Source organism: Kogia breviceps, chromosome 13 (genome assembly GCF_026419965.1).
Source record: "Kogia breviceps isolate mKogBre1 chromosome 13, mKogBre1 haplotype 1, whole genome shotgun sequence".
Classification (NCBI taxonomy): Eukaryota; Metazoa; Chordata; class Mammalia; order Artiodactyla; family Physeteridae; genus Kogia; species Kogia breviceps.
In genome coordinates, this window is record NC_081322.1 from 5,709,156 (window position 1) to 5,729,577 (window position 20,422).

At 44.4% G+C, this 20,422-nt stretch overlaps 1 protein-coding gene, 1 long non-coding RNA gene and 1 pseudogene across 3 annotated transcripts in view; 2 read left to right on the forward strand and 1 right to left on the reverse strand.

Annotated features, from left to right (window-relative positions):
• The window catches only part of LOC136792417 (uncharacterized), a 342,612-nt gene that overhangs the window by 139,514 nt on the left and 182,676 nt on the right, over positions 1 to 20,422 (forward strand). The window lies entirely within an intron of this gene.
• Positions 1,844 to 4,877, forward strand: HTR1B (5-hydroxytryptamine receptor 1B). Its single transcript, XM_059083312.2, has one exon. The coding sequence runs from the start codon at positions 2,824 to 2,826 to the stop codon at positions 3,994 to 3,996; it is 1,173 nt and encodes a 390-aa protein (XP_058939295.1). The 5' UTR covers positions 1,844 to 2,823; the 3' UTR covers positions 3,997 to 4,877.
• LOC131768219 (p53 apoptosis effector related to PMP-22 pseudogene) overlaps positions 19,564 to 20,422 on the reverse strand; it is a 69,030-nt pseudogene continuing 68,171 nt past the window's right edge.

Consider the following 20,422-nt stretch of genomic DNA (forward strand, 5'->3'; position numbering starts at 1 on the left):
TCCCCCTCCCGCCGCCTGCCCCGCAGCAACCACATGCACTTTTGCTCCGTCCTGACCAACGCCTCCACCTAGCGGTTTCGGCTCGCCTGCTTCGCTTTCCTTTGCTGCGGTTTCTCAGAGAGCTGTGCAGTTTGCGAAATAAGTAACTCTCTAGGGGCCTGATGTAGGTGGGGGGGTGGTGGTGGAAGGATGGGCAGGCCCCCTTAAAATGCGGTGCAAATGACGCTTAAACTTACCCGAGCGATGCTGGGCGCTAGGGAAGGCAGGAGAGGCCAGAGAAGGTGGTGCCTTTGTACCCAGCGTGGCTGCTGCAGCCCAGACTGCAGCCAGAGGACGTGTTTGGAGAGTTTCCACCTAAAGAAGTACCCTCACCCTCAAGACATGAATGTGTTTTATTTTCTTCATAACACTTAACGCTATATGAAAGTATGCTAATTATTTACTTGTTCATGTTGTTATTGCATGCCTGCCTCTTCTAGAATGCAAAACTGGGTCTACCCCATTGGCCTTTATAACCCAGATGCCTAGAGGAATTCCCAGCATAGAGCAGGCACTAGACTTTTTGCCCGTCTGGTTGGCTTAGAGACGCGGGTATCAAGGGAACTGGGGTTAGGGTTGTGTCACCTTGGGTACAAAGCTCTTCTTTCAAAGGATCTCAATGACTCTTCTAAACTGAACGGGCCAGATAGTGTCCGGCCCCAAACTGAATAATTCTTTTTAAAATGTGCTTACACTTATCCTGATAAGTGCAATTATAAGGTCGTTTTTATTGAAGGCACTCGAGCTGCCAAACACGGAGCTAGACGCTTGGAACTCGCATTTGGGATCACTTAGCTCTCACGGCTCACAAATACGGTGTCCTTTCCTGGTACTTTTCTTTAAAATGTTCTCTGACTGTACTTCTACTCTACATGTGTTTCTGTTAGGGATGGAGTTGGAACGGCGGGCGTACAGAGCACCTGCTCCGGGGTCCTGGGACTTAGGTACTGGTGTTGCTTGGAGCCGCGTATGGGTGATACCCCGACGTATTTGTTGAAGCCGAAGGAGACGCACGGATGGTGCTGGTGGTCGTGGTCCCAGAGGCCGTTTGTTTCTTGAATTCTGATGACCTCCTTTCCAGACGGGCTGTAGGAGCGGCCGTGCTCACTGCAAACTGTTCTCCCGAGACACTGAACTGCTGAGAGGCTGGAGTGGGAGGGTGGAGCGGACGGTTTAATGTCACAGTGTGCTTGTGTTTGTGATACTTGTACATGTTTGCAGTTTTTTTTTCCTCTTCTTTCCTGTTGACTCGAGGGATTAAATGGAAAGCACAGATTCCTAAAATCAGATATGAAAATATGAAAAATTAGTTTGTATTGTACCGAGAGTTTTTGACTTGAATCCCGAAGTATAAAATGCAGTAGTGGCCATTTCCTTCTAAGGCGATATTACTGGCGCCTCCTTCTAACTTGGGTGTGGCCCGCAGGGCTGGATAAAATTCCAGAGTGGAGAGGTCAGAGACTGCGGCTGGCTCCACCTAGCGCTGGCCGGGCCTGCTGGGGTCGGGGGGGCGGGTGGGGGGACGACGGTACTTAGGAGCCTAGTAAAGCTGTGCGCGTGCCCGCGGCTGAGGGTGCGAGTCTAACTGGAGGGGCGTGCAGCGAGCTCGGAAGAAGACAGAAGCATGGACCCGACGTCGTCATCCCCATCCCGGCCAGAACCGCGGCTCCCGGGGATTCGGATTGGGAGGGGGGCCAGGGCCTGGGGCCCGCAGAAGACGGCGATAGGACCCGGCGGGAGCTTCCTTGGCGGGGAAGGGAGCCGGGCGGGAGGACAGGAGGGAGGGAGAGAGAAAACGGGAAGGTGCTGGGGAGCGGGCGTTGGCCCTCGCCGCGCGGCAGGAGTTGCACGGCTCCGGCGGACGGGACGCGGACTCTATAAAAGGAGCCCGACCGCTCCGCCGCTCACACGCTCCTGCCGGGCCGGCGTATGCCGCGTGCCTCCAGCTCCCCCCCACACCTGCCCCCTCCCCGCCCGCCGCGCCAGGTCCCCCAGACCCGTGCGCCCAGCGGCATGGCTCCGAGCGGCGCCCGTGGGAGCGAGGTGGCGGCGGCGGCGGCGCGGCGCGAGCAGCCGCAGCCTCGGCCCCCGAGTCCCACCTCTTGCGGCCCCTGCTCCGCGGGGCAGCTCGCCGGAGTGGCCAGCGCGTGAAAAGAAGGGCGGGCAGAGCCCCGGCGCGAGGCGCGGTGCAGCGCGGCTCCCAGGTTTCACCCCGCCCAGCGGCTCTGGCGACCGCGGCCGCCGCTGGAAAACTGCCCCAGCCTGGGGAGGAGGGCGGGAATGCAAGATCAGGACCCCTCGCTGGCCTGCAGGGTTTGGTCTCGACCGCTAGGAAACTCGTGCGGGCCGAGTCTGCAGATCCCGGGGCGCCCGGGCGAGGAGACGCTTAGCCCCGAGCAACTGGGGTAAGACCTCGCACCTGGCCGGTGCACCCTCCGCAAACAGAACCACAGCCTCCTCCTCTAGACGGCCCGGTGGGAGCCGGAGCGCAGCGGGGCTCTGTGGACCGGCCCTCTGCAAGCCGGGGCCAGGACGGGGCGTAGAGACCAGCAGCCAGAGACGCGGCGGCAGCGACGGGCGCACCGAAGTGCAGGGGACGCGCCCGCCGGCCTCGTCCGCCTCGCCCTTGACCTCTAGGTTCACCTGGGAACCTGGGCGGAGGAGGAGTCGTCGTCGAGGAACCCAGGGAACCTACTAGCCACCCGGGGACAAGACTCTGGCCCCTGGGGCGGTCCTTCGCTCTTCCTCGTCCGCTCCGTGCCCGAGAGCTGCGCCCGGAGCGACATGGAGGAGGCTGGCGCTCGGTGTGCCCCGCCGCTGCCCGCGAGCTCCCAGACAGGCCTTTCTGCAGCCAACCTCTCCGCCGCGCCCCCCCACAACTGCAGCGCCGAGGGCTACATTTACCAGGACTCCATAGCCCTGCCCTGGAAAGTCGTCCTGGCCGCGCTGCTGGCGCTCCTCACCTTGGCCACCACGCTCTCCAACGCGTTTGTGATCGCCACTGTGTCCCGGGCGCGGAAGCTGCACACCCCCGCCAACTACCTGATCGCCTCCCTGGCGGTCACCGACCTGCTGGTGTCCCTCCTGGTGATGCCCGTCAGCACCGTGTACACGGTCACGGGCCGCTGGACGCTCGGCCAGGCGGTGTGCGACTTCTGGCTGTCCTCGGACATCACCTGTTGCACCGCTTCCATCCTGCACCTCTGCGTCATCGCCCTGGACCGCTACTGGGCGATCACGGACGCCGTGGAGTACTCGGCCAAAAGGACCCCCACGAGGGCGGCGCTCATGATCGCGCTCGTGTGGGTCTTCTCCATCTCCATCTCGCTGCCGCCCTTCTTCTGGCGTCAGGCCAAGGCCGAGGAGGAGGTGTCGGACTGCGTGGTGAACACGGACCACATCCTCTACACCGTCTACTCCACGGTGGGCGCTTTCTACTTCCCCACCCTGCTCCTTCTCGCCCTCTACGGCCGCATCTATGTGGAAGCCCGCTCCCGGATTCTGAAGCAGACGCCCCGCAGGCCCGGCAAGCGTCTGACCCGAGCGCAGCTGGTCACCGACTCCCCGGGCTCCACGTCTTCGGCCACCTCCATTAATTCGCGGGCTGCAGACGTCGCCAGCGAATCGGGGTCTCCCGTGTACGTGAACCAGGTCAAAGTGCGCGTCTCCGACGCCCTGCTGGAGAAGAAGAAGCTCATGGCCGCTAGGGAGCGCAAAGCCACCAAGACCCTGGGCATCATTTTGGGAGCGTTCATTGTGTGTTGGCTGCCCTTTTTCATCATCTCCCTGGTGATGCCCATCTGCAAGGATGCCTGCTGGTTCCACCTGGCCATCTTTGACTTCTTCACGTGGCTGGGCTATCTCAACTCCCTCATCAACCCCGTCATCTACACCATGTCCAACGAGGACTTCAAACAAGCGTTCCATAAACTGATACGCCTCAAGTGCACACGCTGACTTGCCGATTGCGGTGGGGTCGCCCCAGCGGCCTTTGGGGCACCGTGTTGTGTCCGGTCCCACAGGTAGGTCGACACTTGGACCGTTTCTGGGTCGGAGTGAGGCTCTCTCTTCCGAGCGGGGGTCGTGGATCCTGAGAAGCCGGGACAGCCCTGCGAGAAACTCTAAAGGAGAACTGTTCGAACAGCTGAGGAGGGCGCTCACTTTCTCCCCCTCAAGCCCCGGTTTCAGCACCGACCCCGCCGCGGCCCACCTCAAGGAGGGGTTGCAACTTTCAGAAAACCGATGATAGAGAAAGGATCCCTGCCCTGCTTCCGTATCATGGATGATGCCCTCTAGAACCAGAAGTACTTGTAGTTCTTGTCTGGAGCCTGTCTGAGACACGATCTACATACAGCCTGGTAGTACTTGAACTAGACACGAATACCCCGTGTTTGGGGGAGAACTTTGTGTTACAGCTTCGTTTAAGAACAGTTACTTTGGCATCCTTCGGTCTTCATTCAGTTTTTGTTCATTTAAACTTGGTTGGAGAAACTTGTGGATTTGGTGCTTCAAACCCTGTGTGTGGCTTGAAGAGTTAACAGCAAAATTCTGATGTTAAGATCTCTATTTTTATTATAAGTGAAACTATATGGGGTGGGGGGGTGGTGGATGGGGAGCATTAAGCTGAAAACCAATGCCTACGATTGTTTGTTTTCTGCAGATCTGTAATTTTTTCATTCCTATGTAGTGATCGTCAAACCTCATTCCTTAACAACTCAAACAAAATGTTACGTGTGCTAGTGCCAAAGTCTGCAGATTGCTTTTTCCTCCTGATTTCATGTACCTGTCATTTTACACAATTAAATCCCCAGAAATGGGGGATATGATGGGTGACTCAACCCAAGCTGCTGCTATATTTCTTATTAATGCCACTGATGAAACGGATGGGTATAAGATATATAAGTTCCTTTGCAAGAAAAGTATTTTTAATCCCAATTGAGTGAGCTATGAAGGAGACAGATGAGATAGGAATGGTTCTTATACGATTAAGGAATGGGTGGCAATAGGAGGATGTATATTTTGACTTGTAAAAAATCTTAAATGCATGAGACTTTTTTCTGACAGTCATTTGCACTCTCCTTCCCATCTGTAATTCCTTTGTGTGCCAACATATAAAGTAACCAAGAGAACTAGCTCCTTTCTCCAAAAATCTTCAAAATAGTAAAACCCCTAAAAACCATGGTAAAGATAAAAACCTGTTTCTTTTCCCTTGCTATTGAAGTTTGAGTAGGAGCAAAGATTATTAGAAAATGACATGCAAGGACTTCCAAAAAGCTTCGAGAACCTAAAATTGAGCCCGTTTTCCTGTAACTCATGGAACCAAACCTCAGACTTACTGGGCAACCAGGGAACTAACAAGCTTTTGAACCTTGGAAATTTGTCATTGACCCGACACTTCAATGAATATACATACTATCAGTAATACTTTAAATTTATCTCTTTTTTTTTTCTTCAAATTCCAAAAATACTTAGGTGTTATCTCAAATTCCCTCTGGGGACTCCCCGACACAGGGCAAGATCACACACTAATAGATGAAATATGCATGATCTAAATAAAATGGAGTAGCCCCTACAGATCACCTGCATGGAAAATGAATGTGTCTGTGGAACATTTATTATGCCAAAAAAGAGTCACACTCCGTTCTTTAGAGAGCTTTCTGCAGGTGATACCTTTTGTCTGCAGAAACAAGTTGTCTTTGTAAAATGGATTCACTGCCTGCTTGAAGCTCCCCAGTCCAGACTGTCAGACAATAGATGTATTGAGCTGAAGTGCACTGCTTCCCTGCCGTGCAGCCCTTTACTCTGGCATAATGACTCTTGAAAATATCCTATTCAAAGATTCACAGGTAAACTAAGTACAAAAGAAAATTTTGATCAACATTGACACCTGTCACTGGAGTAAGAGAGAATTGTAGGCATTAGATAATCCTATATTTCTGCTGTATTCCCCACGTCTCTCTGTTCATTTTTTTGTGACATTTCTCCTATGGAGAGATCTAGCTTACTACCGAGAGGACTGTGCACAGAGCATGATATTTATTTTTATGTTATTAATATGTTTGTCTTTTTGTTAAGGCTTTTTCTTGGCCCTAAGAAGCAATTAAGGCAACTTCTAGGAGCCTAAGAGGGCAAACTGAATTGAAACCAATAGCCATTTACAAGTGATTTCTTTATAGGGCACCTGCAATGATTGTGTCCTCATATTAACAAAACATGGTCAATTTAGTCAAACGGGTTGTTTTGCCACTTATAGATGACCTGCCTAAATTTTTGCTTGACTATTTGGCTGAATTGACTGGATTGGGGGCATCCTGTATGAAGTAGAAGCTTGTAAACCCTTGTAGTTATAAGAGATCCAGACTTCTCATCCACCATTGCACATGATTATGCAAAGTGTATTTTTCATCCTAGGGGTATGTAGTTAAGACTGGTAAGCGCCTTTTCAGTTACTGCTGCCTATAGCATAGTATGGCTTTTCTTGCAGAACATTATATGGGAGACAGAATTATTTCACCGGCATAGAAATGAAAATATATTTTCATTGGCTGTGGTAACAAATAACATTTTCCACACTGTTGAACTGCACAAAATTTCACACAAATATATGAATGTATATTCATCCCCAAATACCAATATTGTCTTGTGTTTCTAGGAATTTTAGAGTTTCCTTTTTCAGAATGGACACTGCACCTGTGAATGAACAGTTATTGACTTCAACAAATTTTCTACAGACCAATCTTCTTCATTCTTCCTCTCTATTATCTTAGTATTATCTCCTTGCGTCAGGAGACCCTGAGTGGACTGTAATTCACTCCAGCAGCAAAAGCTCAGATTATGTGTATTTGATGGAGTTAATGTGACTGCAAACTGCCTTTTCCACCTTTCAAAAAATGTGTACTTGAAAATGAAGTTTAGGAAAATAATGAAATAAAAGCCCTTTTTTGTGTTCTGAAAAGCATTGGGTGGTAATTCTATTTTTATGGAAAGACTGGTTCACTGGATTCTGGGTTGCAGTTTGGAGTCTGAGCCTTCAAGAGAGAAAAGTTGATGGTAAATGTTACCGTGGTACAAGTACTGCCACAATTGGGGAGATTTCGTTTATATCCGGAGGAAGAATTTAAAAGGAGTTAGACACAGTCTGCGAAGAGGGCAAGTCAGTTCCACTATCCCAGGGGCTTTCCAGATCAGCATTCTTAGAAGGAATGTCTAGTCTCTAGGCTGGGGAATACGATTCCAAGGCCCTACATGGTTCTTGAAATACAGAAGAAGGAAAAGGAGGAGCTGAGTTAGAAGCAGGCCTGGGGGAGACCTAAGAGGAGGAGACCAACCTATCTGAACACTGGAGAAGTAGACAGAAAAAATAGCTTTTGGGATCGGAAAGTTCTAGGTTTGAATTGCACGTAGAGCTCGTTTTCGCTGTGTGGTTCGCGATTTGTTGCAGAGGCTTAGAGCCTATAGGGCACGGAAAGCGCTTATCAAGATTCCTAACACTTTTTGATCTCTCGACAGATGATACTTCCTCTTTAGCCACGATTTTGTCACGGCCTTCTTTGTGGATGCAGGGGCACCTGTAGCTGAGAAAACCTTGAGGGCTCTTTGAGAAAGGTTGCACTGGGGAAGACCAAAGTAGCCCAAATGGGAGGAACATGGCTAAGCTAGAAGCGACTGAGGCTTGGAGCCTTTCAGACTTACTCCCTGGGCCGGCGACAACACAGCCAAGAGGCCGAAAGGGAGCAGGAGAGACGTTTTGCTGTGGCTCTGGTGGCCCAGAGGAAACTGCTGAAGATTCCATTTCCTGTAGCGTCCGCTCAGTCACTTTTAAACTCTCTTTTCTCTCTATTGTCTAGAGATTTCCAGTTGTTTCCCAGACTCCAAAGGCCCTCACCACGTCCACGTCTATCCTCAGTGTCTCATTTTCCACTTCTCTGCTTTTTTTCTTACCTATGGAAAGCCATGATAATCAACGATAATGTGTTGATCTCATACGGTTCTTATTTTAGCCGTGCAGGGCTGATTAGGTAGCCGAGGGTTTTTATATTATACCAAAGGAAATTTTTGACCGAAACGAATGGGCCAAAGCTTTCAACTTGGGGGCTTCTACTGGAGTTTTCAGATGAGGAGAGGCCAGTAGGAGAAGGGGGGCGGGAAATGAGGCTTCCACACCCTTTCTCAAAGCCTATGCTTGAACAGTCCACCAGGGGGCAGAGCGCCTCTGAATTGCGCACAGGACGCAGGTGCTCGCCGCTCACAATCTGACTCTCTCTCTTCGCGGACCCTGCAAATGGTATCAACTTCTCTGGACTCAGTGAATGAACATGAAGCTCCCTGAGCCAAGGGATAAGGGGTTTATCGTTTATTTAAAATAGCAGCTTTTTCATAACTGCAAATTCAGGCAGAGGATCCCTAAAATAAAACTAAAGTTTTTCTTCATATTTGCAAACTTATTTTCTTATTCTTCTCTTATCCTGAAGTAATGCTAAAACCTTAGTGCTTTAAAACATTGTGACCTTTGATTAACGTGCCATTGGGTGAAGTCAGATATTAGAATACACAGAATTTATATGCAAAATAGAGAGAACAAATGATTTACTTAAACTCTTTCAGCATCATGATTTTTCTCATCACTGTGTTTTCTTTTCAGAATTTCATTGGCTTGAAGTTAATGTATCCATAGTTCAAAGGTAGAACACTGCCATCTACCATTTAAAGAGAGGGTTGCTTTTTTTTTTTTTCTTTCCCACAGAAGTAATGTGTGTTATATATATTTTTTTCCCAGAAGGCAGACTTTCCAATCTGTGTAATTTTGGCATTTACTTTAAAAACAGGTGTTTATAAATGTGAGTACAATCTTATGTATCACAAAAATAAATTTCTGTGTTAGAAAAGGATCCTATATAATGAGAAAATAAGTGAGCGTGTATCACTGCCATTCTTCTTAACTGTTACTCCCTAGCCTTTTTACTGTCCCCAATGGGGAGTTTTCTGTGTGCCATTTCACACATCTGTCAGTTAAATTAGACTTTCACAGTCAACATCCACATTTTAGGATTACACTAGGATTTCCAGTGGTCCCTGAGACAGACCCAGTCCCTGGAGTTGGGCCAGCTGACAGAGAGATTGTCTTAACACCATTGCAAGTACAGTTGGTAAAAGAAAATGCCCATTTCTCCTTACTTATTTGCACATTTTTCAAAAGATAGGAGAAACGCTTTTCAAAACTGCAAACTGGAAGTCTATATAACGAGAATGATCTTATAATATTTCTTGTACCTAAAGTGAACAGATGGTGATATAAGGAGCCATTTATGGCAAATGCTTAAAAGAAACTACACATGGCTTGTTTAAATGATGCATGAAGTCATGACTCACATCCTCCCTGACTCTGTAGGAACATTCCACACATTAGCCTCTGACTGGTCATCCCATGTTGGTATAATCAGTTGAAATTTCAGGCTATCTTTTGCTCACAAACGTGGTGATGGGACTGCAGTGATAGAGCAGCCCACAAAGGGTAGGTTACTTGGTCCAGAGTCTGTGCCCAGGGTACTTTTTTTTTTTAACATGTTTATTGGAGTATAATTGCTTTCCAATGGTATGTTAGTTTCTGCTTTATAACAAAGCGAATCAGTTATACATATACATATGTTCCCACACCTCTTCCCTCTTGCATCTCCCTCCCTCCCACCCTCCCTATCCCACCCCTCTAGGTGGTCACAAAGCACCCAGCTGGTCTCCCTGTGCTATGAGGCTGCTTCCCACTAGCTATCTATTTTACGTTTGGTGGTGTATATATGTCCCTGCCACTCTCTCACTTTGTCCCAGCTTACCCTCCCCCCTCCATGTGTCCTCAAGTCCATTCTCTAGTAGGTCTCCGTCTTTATTCCTTTATAGTAAAAGGTTCTTCATGACCATTTTTTTTTTTTTAGATTCCATCTATATGTGTTAGCATACGGTATTTGTTTGTTTTTCTCTTTCTGACTTACTTCACTCTGTATGACAGACTCTAGGTCCATCCACCTCACTACACATAACTCAATTTTGTTTCCTTTTACAGCTGAGTAATATTCCATTGTATATATGTGCCACATCTTCTTTAGCCATTCATCTGTCGATGGACACACAGGTTGCTTCCATGTCCTGGCTATGGTAAATTGAGCTGCAATGAACATTGTGGTACACGACTCTTTTCGAATTATGGTTTTCTCAGGGTATATGCCCAGTAGTGGGATAGCTGGGTCGTATGGTAGTTCTATTTTTAGTTTTTTGAGGAACCTCCATACTGTCCTCCATAGTGGCTGTATCAATGTACATTCCCACCAGCAGTGCAAGAGTGTTCCCTTTTCTCCACACCCTCTCCAGCATTGGTTGTTTCTAGATTTTTTGATGATGGCCATTCTGACTGGTGTGAGGTGATATCTCATTGTAGTTTTGATTGGCATTTCTCTAATGATTAATGATGTTGAGCATCCTTTCATGTGTTTGCCAGGATACTTTTGTAAACACACCTGGTTGTCTCTTGTAAACTCATGTGCTAATCGAACTTGGGATAGTGTGTGTAGATCCACACCTCCCCACTTTGATTCACCAGCCCATTCTTGGTTTGTTGAATACTCTCAGTGGGTTCAGCACTGGGCTGGGCTGTTTTTGCGGAGAAGCGATTGTATGGTTCTTCATCTTTCTATCCTAGTCTGGCCCAACCTTAAGGTCCCAGAGTCCACGCTTTTCCCCTTTCTCTCAGAGGCTTTCCAACAGAGTGTAGCATGTTGGGATAATCACACCTGTGGAGCTTGCAATCGGATGGCATGAAGGTCCCCAACACTTTGGTAGATTTAAAATGCAAGAGTGAGTGCTCGAAATCATAAGGACGAGTTTACATGCATGTTTTGCAACCACGAGCAAGCTCCTCTGCAAATGTAAACATACGTACCTTTATGTTTGCAGGTAAAAATTAAATGGGATAATGCAGTCGGTTTCAACCTTGACTGCATATTTGATTTATCAGGAGAGCTTTAAAAAGGCCTTTGCTCAGACCCTGTCTCAGACTAATTAAATTACGTTATCTGGATTATCAGGGTCTGATAATCTTGTTTAAAAAATTCTCTCCGGGTAATTCTAATGTGTGAGCAAGGTGAGATACACTGAGAATAATTATATAAAACTCTTAGAACAATGCTTGGCACATGCAGGATCCTTGGGTGTGAAAGGGGCCCCTGAATGATATAGAAAGTCAAGTGGAGGGCTTCCCTGATGGCGCAATGGTTGCGAGTCCGCCTGCCGATGCAGGGGACGCGGGTTCGTGCCCCGGTCTGGGAAGATCCCACGTGCCGCGGAGCGGCTGGGCCCGTGAGCCGTGGCCGCTGCGCCTGCGCGTCCGGAGCCTGTGCTCCGCAACAAGAGAGGCCACAACAGTGAGAGGCCCGCGTACCGCAAAAAAAAAAAAAAAAGAAAGTCAAGTGGAATTGGTTTTTCACAGTTGTGCTTCTTGAAATTTAATGATCATGAGTCATCTGGGTTAAAATGCAGATTCTGATTCAGTAGGTCTATGGTGGGGCCTGAGATTATGCATTTCTGACAGGCTCTCAGGAAACAGCAATGATGCTCATCCGTGGACCACACTTTGAGTATAACAGCCTAGTTATAGAGTATCTGTCATTTCCTAAGGAGATATGTATATATGTCTCCAAAACAAAAGCAACATAAAGCTTGCAGATGAGAAAATGTGCTTTTTCACGTACAATACGTTGTTTTCCTGACTTGTTTACATGGTATTCATGTCTCAGCTTCAGAAGCTGTTGAATGCTTCCCCTTTCATGCTTTCCCCCAGACGCTTCAAATCCCGTCGACCCTAAAACAAACAGCTTACTTCTGGATCTTGATCAGCAAAGCATGACTCTCAGATTCAGTCCTTTGTTTTTACATCACTTCCAAATAAGGGCTTTGTCTTCTGTTAAAAAAAAAAAGAGAGAGAATTATTTAAAAATACAAAACAAATGATAAAACAACAAATAAAGGAAAGAGATAACAATTGTGAGCATATGGAAAATGGCATGATTTCCTTGTAATCTGTTTCACTTAGTAAGCCCAGTTGGATTCCGTCTGTTAACACACACAGACACGTACACACTTACGTATTATATAGAGTTCATCTTTTGTAAACACAAGTAACTATATAATCCAAGGTGAAAGCTCTGTGCTTTCCATCTGCTCTATTTTTTTCTTATTATAGTTTAGAGACAACATCCTAGAGCAGTGATCTAGCAGCCTTTTGATTCCAGGGAAAACCCTTCCCCATTTTTTATTTCCAAAATATCTTGTGATTTTTGTTGTTGTTGTTTTTTTTTCAGTGACAGTAATTTGAACTATTTGTGAGAAATGTTTGTCAATTTCTTAGTACCCACCCATTCAACTGGAGACACTGTTGAGTTTCCTAAGCCTAGGTTGGGAACAAGAATCAAAGGATACTCCACAAAGGATCCTGTCTTCTATTTATTTATTTATGTATTTATGTATTTATTTATTGCTTGAGTGTTTAAAATGAAGCGAGTAGTGTCAGTATCCAACTAGGTTTTCATTCTACATTACAAAACATAGTTCAAAATCTTTCATCTCTTCCATGTGTAATCCTGACGCTTAGAGTTGGATTCCAGACATGTTGCTGGGAATTTAACTGCTTCACTTTAAAAGAGATTGGGGAGGAAGTAGCGTTATTGAGGACTTACTCTGTGCCACATACTTTAAATAACCGCCCTCCCCCATTGGACCTTATAACACTATCGTGAATTGAGTATTATTTTTTTTATGTTATCATCATCACAATCATTATCATGAACAAGGTATTACAACAATTTCATCCAGTTCTGTGATTTAGAGAATTATGGCAGCAGCCCCAGTTGAATGATTTGTATCATTATACTTGGAAAGGAGATGTATTATCAGGTCTGTTTCAGTTCGTCTTTGAGAAGAGCATTTTCTAAATGCTAATCTGAAACAGTGGAGTAGAATAGAACTTGAAGGGTTTATTCGTAAGTCCAGTGTTGTGTCTAGGGAACGCAGGTTTCCTTCTCGGTCCTCTCCCGGACTCTTGTCTCTCCCTGTCTGACCACAGTCTTGACCAGCCACGGAGCACATCCTGGCCCCTGACCTCTTCCAAGGGAGCTGGTATGGATTAAAAAGGTACGTTTAAACTGCTGGATATGGCAGTATTAAATATAAATGCTTTGGCTGTGATGAGTAATGCATGGCAGGAGGTATTTGCCTTTTATGGAAAGTTACAGAGCTATATACATATGTCAAAAACTTGGGCACTTGAGACATATGCCTATTTTTACATGGAGTCAAATTTCTGAGTGAAAAGTAAATTCAGGCAAGTAACAGGATATTTTCAGGTATTAGGGTTGGTTTTCTCGTTATATAGATAAAACTTTTAAATTAATGCTATTTTTTCCTCTGTTTTTAAATTGTGTGTATTATTATTACAGCCCCTCTTTGCCAAGAGCTTTACCTTTCATTATTTTCCTCTCCCCTCTGTATCTGTCCCCAGAATTCTAAAACACTACCACTAACAACAGAAGCAGTAAATCCTGGAGACAAAAACTGATCAGTATTCACAAAACTGACATAAAACCAATACACTTAGACTAGACGTAAAAGAAAAAATGTGCTTCCATCAAGGAGCAGACATTACAATAGTGAGTATGGGCTGTGGACTCTTCTCTGTTTTGGATAAAAAAGATATATAAATTGGAGAAAATTCTGCCCCCAATACTTTTTGCCCTATGTCTTTGAGTATCATCACCCATTTTTAGTTGAAACAAAAAATACACAGCATAGAAACTTTGGTAAATTTGGAATTAGAATGTAGACCCAGGGTGACCTTGGCTCAAATTCCAGATTTACCACTTGCCAGTTCTGTGACCTTTACCACACTGAGCTTTCATTTCTTCATGTGTTAACGTGGGCCAAATAGTGTCTTGTCCACAGATTTGTGATGAGGATTAAACAGGCTGCCATGTGGCCGTGGTCAGTCCAGAGAGTGCTTCAAACATGGTGGTTGTTGACTGGATTCCCTCTGTCCAGACAGACTAGGCCAGCTGTCTATCCAGAGACCATGGACTTTTGAGTCAGGAAAAACTGTTTAAACTTCTGTTTTTTTCTCCTTATTAGTATGCAATTTGGAACATGCTATTTAATCTCTGTAAATGTCAGTTTTCCTATACCTAAAATGGGGCTAATATGTCCCTCTTGAAAAGATTTTAAGATTGCATTATACAATAAGTGCAGACATCTGAGACAGGTCTTGGAGCAATGTGATTGCTCAGTAGAACTTATTATTCTATTCTGTCAGCTTCCTTTCCTGTCTTTAGGAGCGAGGGTCTGATATTGTATGCTATGCTTCCGTGTTGGTAAAATCCTTTTTTGTCGTTTTTCTTCTTCCTGAGGAGGAAAAAATATTTCATTACAAGTTCTTCAAATGGAAGACTCTTTAAGCCTGATGCAATCAATCTAATAGACACTAGACATACAACAGCACATATAAGTTACATGTAAGATCTCGGGTCACTCAGACATCCAAGGAAGGGAGTTGCCAACATCTGCTGGAAACCGTGAATGTTTTGGGCCATTCATCATTGTGACCCCTTTTATTGTTGAAAGTGAGAACTGTACAGACTTATGATTTGGAGCCAGTTTTATTGATGCTATCGCAAATCAATTTTATGCTGGAATTTAAGAGATTCTAGAATACTTACCCTGTTTCCTGCCTGATGTTTATTAATTAAGGATTCATTTCCTTTGTTTTAAAATAGAAATACTTCTTGAAGTTTTATCACATTCCATTAGCCATCAGTCCTTTACACCTTAATGTAAGTGAGTTTCTGAGTGCTGTAGATTGTTGGAGCCCAGAACATTAAAATAATCTGATTTTTGAATATTAGGGGATAAGAAAGGACTAGTTTTGAGCTATAACTCAAATACTTGTAGATAGACAAAAAAGAATAGCAGCATGTCACAAGCAGTCATGTGAGGGCCCCAGGGGAAGAGTGAAATTTAAGAGATTATTGAAAACAAAGCTTACCTTCTTTATAGTTTTAGTTAACAGTATGGTTGCATTTTGTACTGTATGTTTCTGTAAGATTTTTGATTATTTTAGATGCCACGAACATTCAAGTTTGCCGGAAGAAAAAATAATTTGGGATGGTAAATATATCACTGTATTCAGCTAGAAAAATAGAACTGAGCACATATAAGCTGTCTTGCTGTGCTTCTTAATGCTCACTGTGGGTTTCTCCATATTAAAGGTAGCTAGCTGGTGTGTATTTCTAAGAGGAAAGACTCTGGCAGACACATGGAGGGGGCTTTCCTGGCCTCATGTAGATGCAGCCTTAAGTACCACAAGTATCTACGGAGTAGCTATTTGTCCACAATAACCCAAACCACTGTCCAGAAGCAATTAAATAATTTTAAAGGTCACTTAGTCTGCATTTAATCAAGTCTGTTTTCATCTTTGACTCCTTGTGTTACTTGGTGATATTCATTAAACACAGATATTTGCTATAGCAACTGCCGCAGTCTAACGCAGCAGGGAGGATGGTCTGGCCAGTTTATTTTCATTCACGAAGGAGTTCCCTCCCCTACCTTTAAGAAATGATATCTATGACCTATTTTAGATCAAAAGAAGGAACCGAAACAAGACAGGTAGGAGGGGTAAAGACAAGGTATAACCAAGGTTCACACTTCCACAAACAAGAGGATAATCACAATTGCAGAGATTCTCCCCAAAGAGTGAGGGGTATGAGCCCCACATCAGGGTCCCCAGCCCAGGGGTCCTGCACCAGGAAGACAAAACCCCAGAATGTCTGGCTTTGAAAGCCAGCAGGGCTTGCATATGGGAGATCCAGAGGTCTGTAGGACACAGAGACTCCACTTTTAAAGAGCAAACACAAAATCTCACATGTTCTGAGTTCCAGTGCAGAGGCAGCAATTTGAAAGAAGCCTGGGTCAGATACATCTGTTGATCTTGGAGAGGAAGGAAGCCACTGGGATACCCCCTGGAGACATAGATACTGACAGCAGCATTTTTTAGGGTGCTCATTCTACCACAAGGACACTCCATTTCAGTGTCCTTTCTCTAGCTGGTTAGTACCGGGGGGTTACCTTCCTACCAGCAAGCCAGCAACAGTCCTGGGACCCCCTGGGCCAAGAACCCAGTCATGCCAGAACCTGGACCCATCCTCTGGCAGGCTGGCACCAGCTCCAGGACCCACCAGTCGCTCAGGAAGCTGCCTCAGGACACAGTCCTGCCTGCCAGTGGGCTGACAGCAGCCCCAGCCCTTGCCCTCCACCCCCAGGCCCTTTACCAGCCATGCCAGGACACAGACCCACCTACTAGTGGGTCAGCAGCCACTGAATGAGGCAGGGCCTGGCGGCCAACTAGCCAAGGGCCAGCCCCACCTACCAGCACATGCATAGTAGTTGGCTCTTCCACTCTAGAAAGGTGCATACATCCCACATAGAGGGCAGCCCTAGAGCATATATCTCTAGTGGCCAGAGGGAAGTGAGCTACTGGGCCCATAGGACATCTCCTACATAAGGTCACTTCTCCAAGATTAGGAAATGTAACCTATCTACCAAATACATAGAAATAAACACAGAGAATTACACAAAATGAGGTGGGAGAAGAATATGTTCCAAACAAAAGAACAAGACAAAACTTCAGAAGAACTAAGCAAAGTGGAGATAAGCAATCTATCCAATAAAGAGTTCAAGGTAATGATCATAAAGATGCACAATGAACTCAAGGAAGAATTGATGAACACAGTGAAAAGTTTAACAAAGATTTAGAAACTATAAAGAATAACTATACAGAGCTGAGGAATACATTAACTGAAATAAAAAATACACTAGAAGGCATCAACAGTAAATTAGATGATGCAGAGGAATGGATCAGTAAACTAGAAGACAGAGTAGTGGAAACCATCCAAGCAGAAAAGAAAAAAGACTTTTTAAAAAAATGAAGATAAATTTTAGAGACTTTTGGGACAATATCAAGTGTACTAACATTCACATTCTAGAGGTCCCAGTAGAAGAGAGAGAGAGAAAGAGGTGGAGAACTTATTGAAAGAAATAATAGTTGAAAACATCCATAATCTGAGAAAAGAAACAGACATCCAGGTCTGAGAAAAACAGAGAGTTCCAAGCAAGATGAACCCAAAGAGTCCACACCAAGATACATTATAATTAAAACAGCAAAAATTAAAGATAAAGGGAGAATCTTAAAGATAAAGGGAGAATTCTCAAAGGATTGAGAGAAAAGCAGCTAGTTAAGTACAAGGGAATTCCCATAAGACAATCAGCCAACTCTTAAGGAGAAATTCTGCATGCCAGAATGGTGTGGCACAAAATATTCAAAGTGGTAAAAGAAAAAAAACCCCTACAAACAAGAATATTCTATCCAGCAAGGCTGTCATTCAGATTGGAAATACAGATAAATAATTTTACACATAAGCAAAATATACAAGAGTTCAGCACCACTAAGCTGGCATTATAAGAAATGTTCAAAGAATTTCTCTAAGCTGAAAAGAAAAGACCACAACTAGAAATACAAAAATTTAAAAAAAAAGATCTCATAGGTAAAGGCAAACATACAGTGAATGTAGTAGATCAACAACTCATAAAGCTAATAGGGAGGTTATAAGACAAAAAATGTAAAAAATGATGTTGAAAACATTGAACATGGGGAGAGTAAGTATGAAGGGTAGTTAGAATGTTTTTGAACTTAAGGGACCATTAACTTAAAATAATCACATATATACACAGGTTATTATATATGAACCTCATGGTAATCACCAACCAAAGCTATATAACAAAACTACATAACAACAACACAACATAAAGAAAGGAATCCAAATGTAAGACTAACTATAGTCATCAAATCACAAGGGGAGTGAGCAGGGGAGAGAGCAGCAGAAGAAAGGAACAAAAAATAACTACAAAATCAAGCAGAAAACAATGAGCAAAATGGCAATAAGTACATGCCTATCAATAATTACCTTAAATGTAAATGAACTAATGCTCCAGTCAAAAGACATGGAGTGGCTGAGTGGATAAAAAATCAAGACTGATATATATGCTGCCTACAAGAGGCTCACTGCATATCTAAAGACACACACAGACTGAAAGTGAGCAGATGGAAAAGGTATTCCATGCAAATAGAAATGAAAAGAAATCTGGGGTAATGATACTTATATCAGATAAAATAAACTTTATTTATTTACTTTCAAGATTAGAACACTTGTTTTATTGGGAAAAGTTCATATTGAAAACTACAATTGCTCACTCTAAATGAACTGTTTTCATTATGTAAGTACAAATGGTAAAAAAAAATCCATATGGTGTTATCATATATTTGCCATTCAGATAAATCTCACATCCCTGAATTCTCCTATTGTATGTTTTGCATCAGATTTTTTAAATCTCTTTGTCAAGGAAAACCAGGTTTTTAACTAGATTAAGTTTTTGCTTATAGTTGCAATCTATTAGAAGCTGAGTCTATATGATTAGAGCCCAGTCAAAACTAAGATAAAAAATTCAAGCCATTTCTTCTCTTTAGCCTTTTTTAATGTTACTTTTGTTATAGGAACCAACCCCTGATGCTTTACTGAACAGCCTAATCCTATCCATCATTCATGACCAGTGCATCTTTCAATCTCATCTATTCTTGTACTAAATACACACATACACACACACACACACACACACACACACACACACACAAAGTACAGATTTATTAGTATAGCATTTTCCCACACTCCAACCCTATAAACCACTTTAAATGAGAAAGTTTTATCTTAAAATTTTACTACTTAAGGAGGCCTTGCTACTGCAACAGGCTATGGCCATGAAAAAATACTTTCCTCAATGCCATATCAAGTTAACATGAAGCTTAGAAAGAAGTCAATTGTTAAGGTTATTAATTAGAAATTCTCACGAATAATACACATTTAAGAAATATTTTTGCTTCTTTAAATAGCTGGAGGCTTGAAAAATATTTATTTATTGTATTTTTTTTGAATATTGGGTCACTAACAACTTTTACTAATATCTCCCTCTTTTCCTTAGTGCTTATTAATAGACCTAGTCCGTTCCATCTGGGAAAAACAAAAACTTGATTAGGTTACTCAAATTGCTGAAGCCTTCTTATTTTTACCTCATGAAGTGGTATGTTTAATATTCACATTCTTTTACAAATGCAGTATAAATCATATAGATAGTTATAAGAAAATATTGGCATATTATAGATAATTAGTTAAAAGAGTAAGTCTTGTTTAACTCTACAAGACACATGTAAAATATGAATAGAAAACTATAACAGCATTTAAGAAATATTTTCTCCCAAATTATTTTAGCACTTTGCCTAGTTTAACTCTATGAACATTGCCATAAAAATAAGTTCAAATTATTCTGAGGAAAACAGTTTCTTTGTAGTCCATCTCAGTAGCAGTGATTTTCTTCTGCTCATTTCCCAACTTAGGTGGATGTGTACAAATACTTGGGCTTGGCATTTCCCTGGAGGCCACCTTCATAGTTGGGAAGGAAACAGAAGAAAGCACAGCCATCAGGATAATTGTGGCTGCCCATCTGAAGACTTAGGCCCAGTTATAGATGTAGTGACAGGAGGGTTGGTATGAGGTTGAAAGTCTAGGTGTACTTCACATGGTAAATTACAAGGGAGATGATCTGGAATACAGCAGCCAGGGTTAGGAGGCCACTATTCAGTCTCAGAAGGACAAGCATTTGGGATCCACAGAGGGCAAAGAAGGAGAGGATGAAACATTACCAGGATGATAAAGCTGCAGAAAGGCTTGGTGGCAGCTCCCCTTCCCCACATGTACATCATGACGATCTGGCAGCCATCCTTGTAAGATCTGCTGTAGCCACCCTCACATCACAGTGAGAACATGTGGATATTGTCACCCGACTTAAGCCATCTGTGGCTGGCCATCACAATGATGTCCAAGGCAATGGTGCTGAGCAGAAGCAGGTGCAGGCCAGGCTGCAGGACAGCATCATGTCAGTGGCAGTGTGGAGGAGAGGAGTACATGGGGATCAGACACCACTGGAGAGTGGCCCATGAGTGTGGGCAGCACAACAAAAAGGCCAGAATAGACTTTAAAACAAAGTCTGGGGTTTCCCTGGTGGCGCAGTGGTTGGGGGTCCGTCTGCCGATGTGGGGGACACGGGTTCGTGCCCCGGTCCGGGAGGATCCCACATGCCGCAGAGCGGCTGGGCCTGTGAGCCATGGTCGCTGGGCCTGCGCGTCCGGAGCCTGTGATCCACAACGGGAGAGAGGCCACAGCAGTGAGAGGCCTGTGTACCACATTAAAAA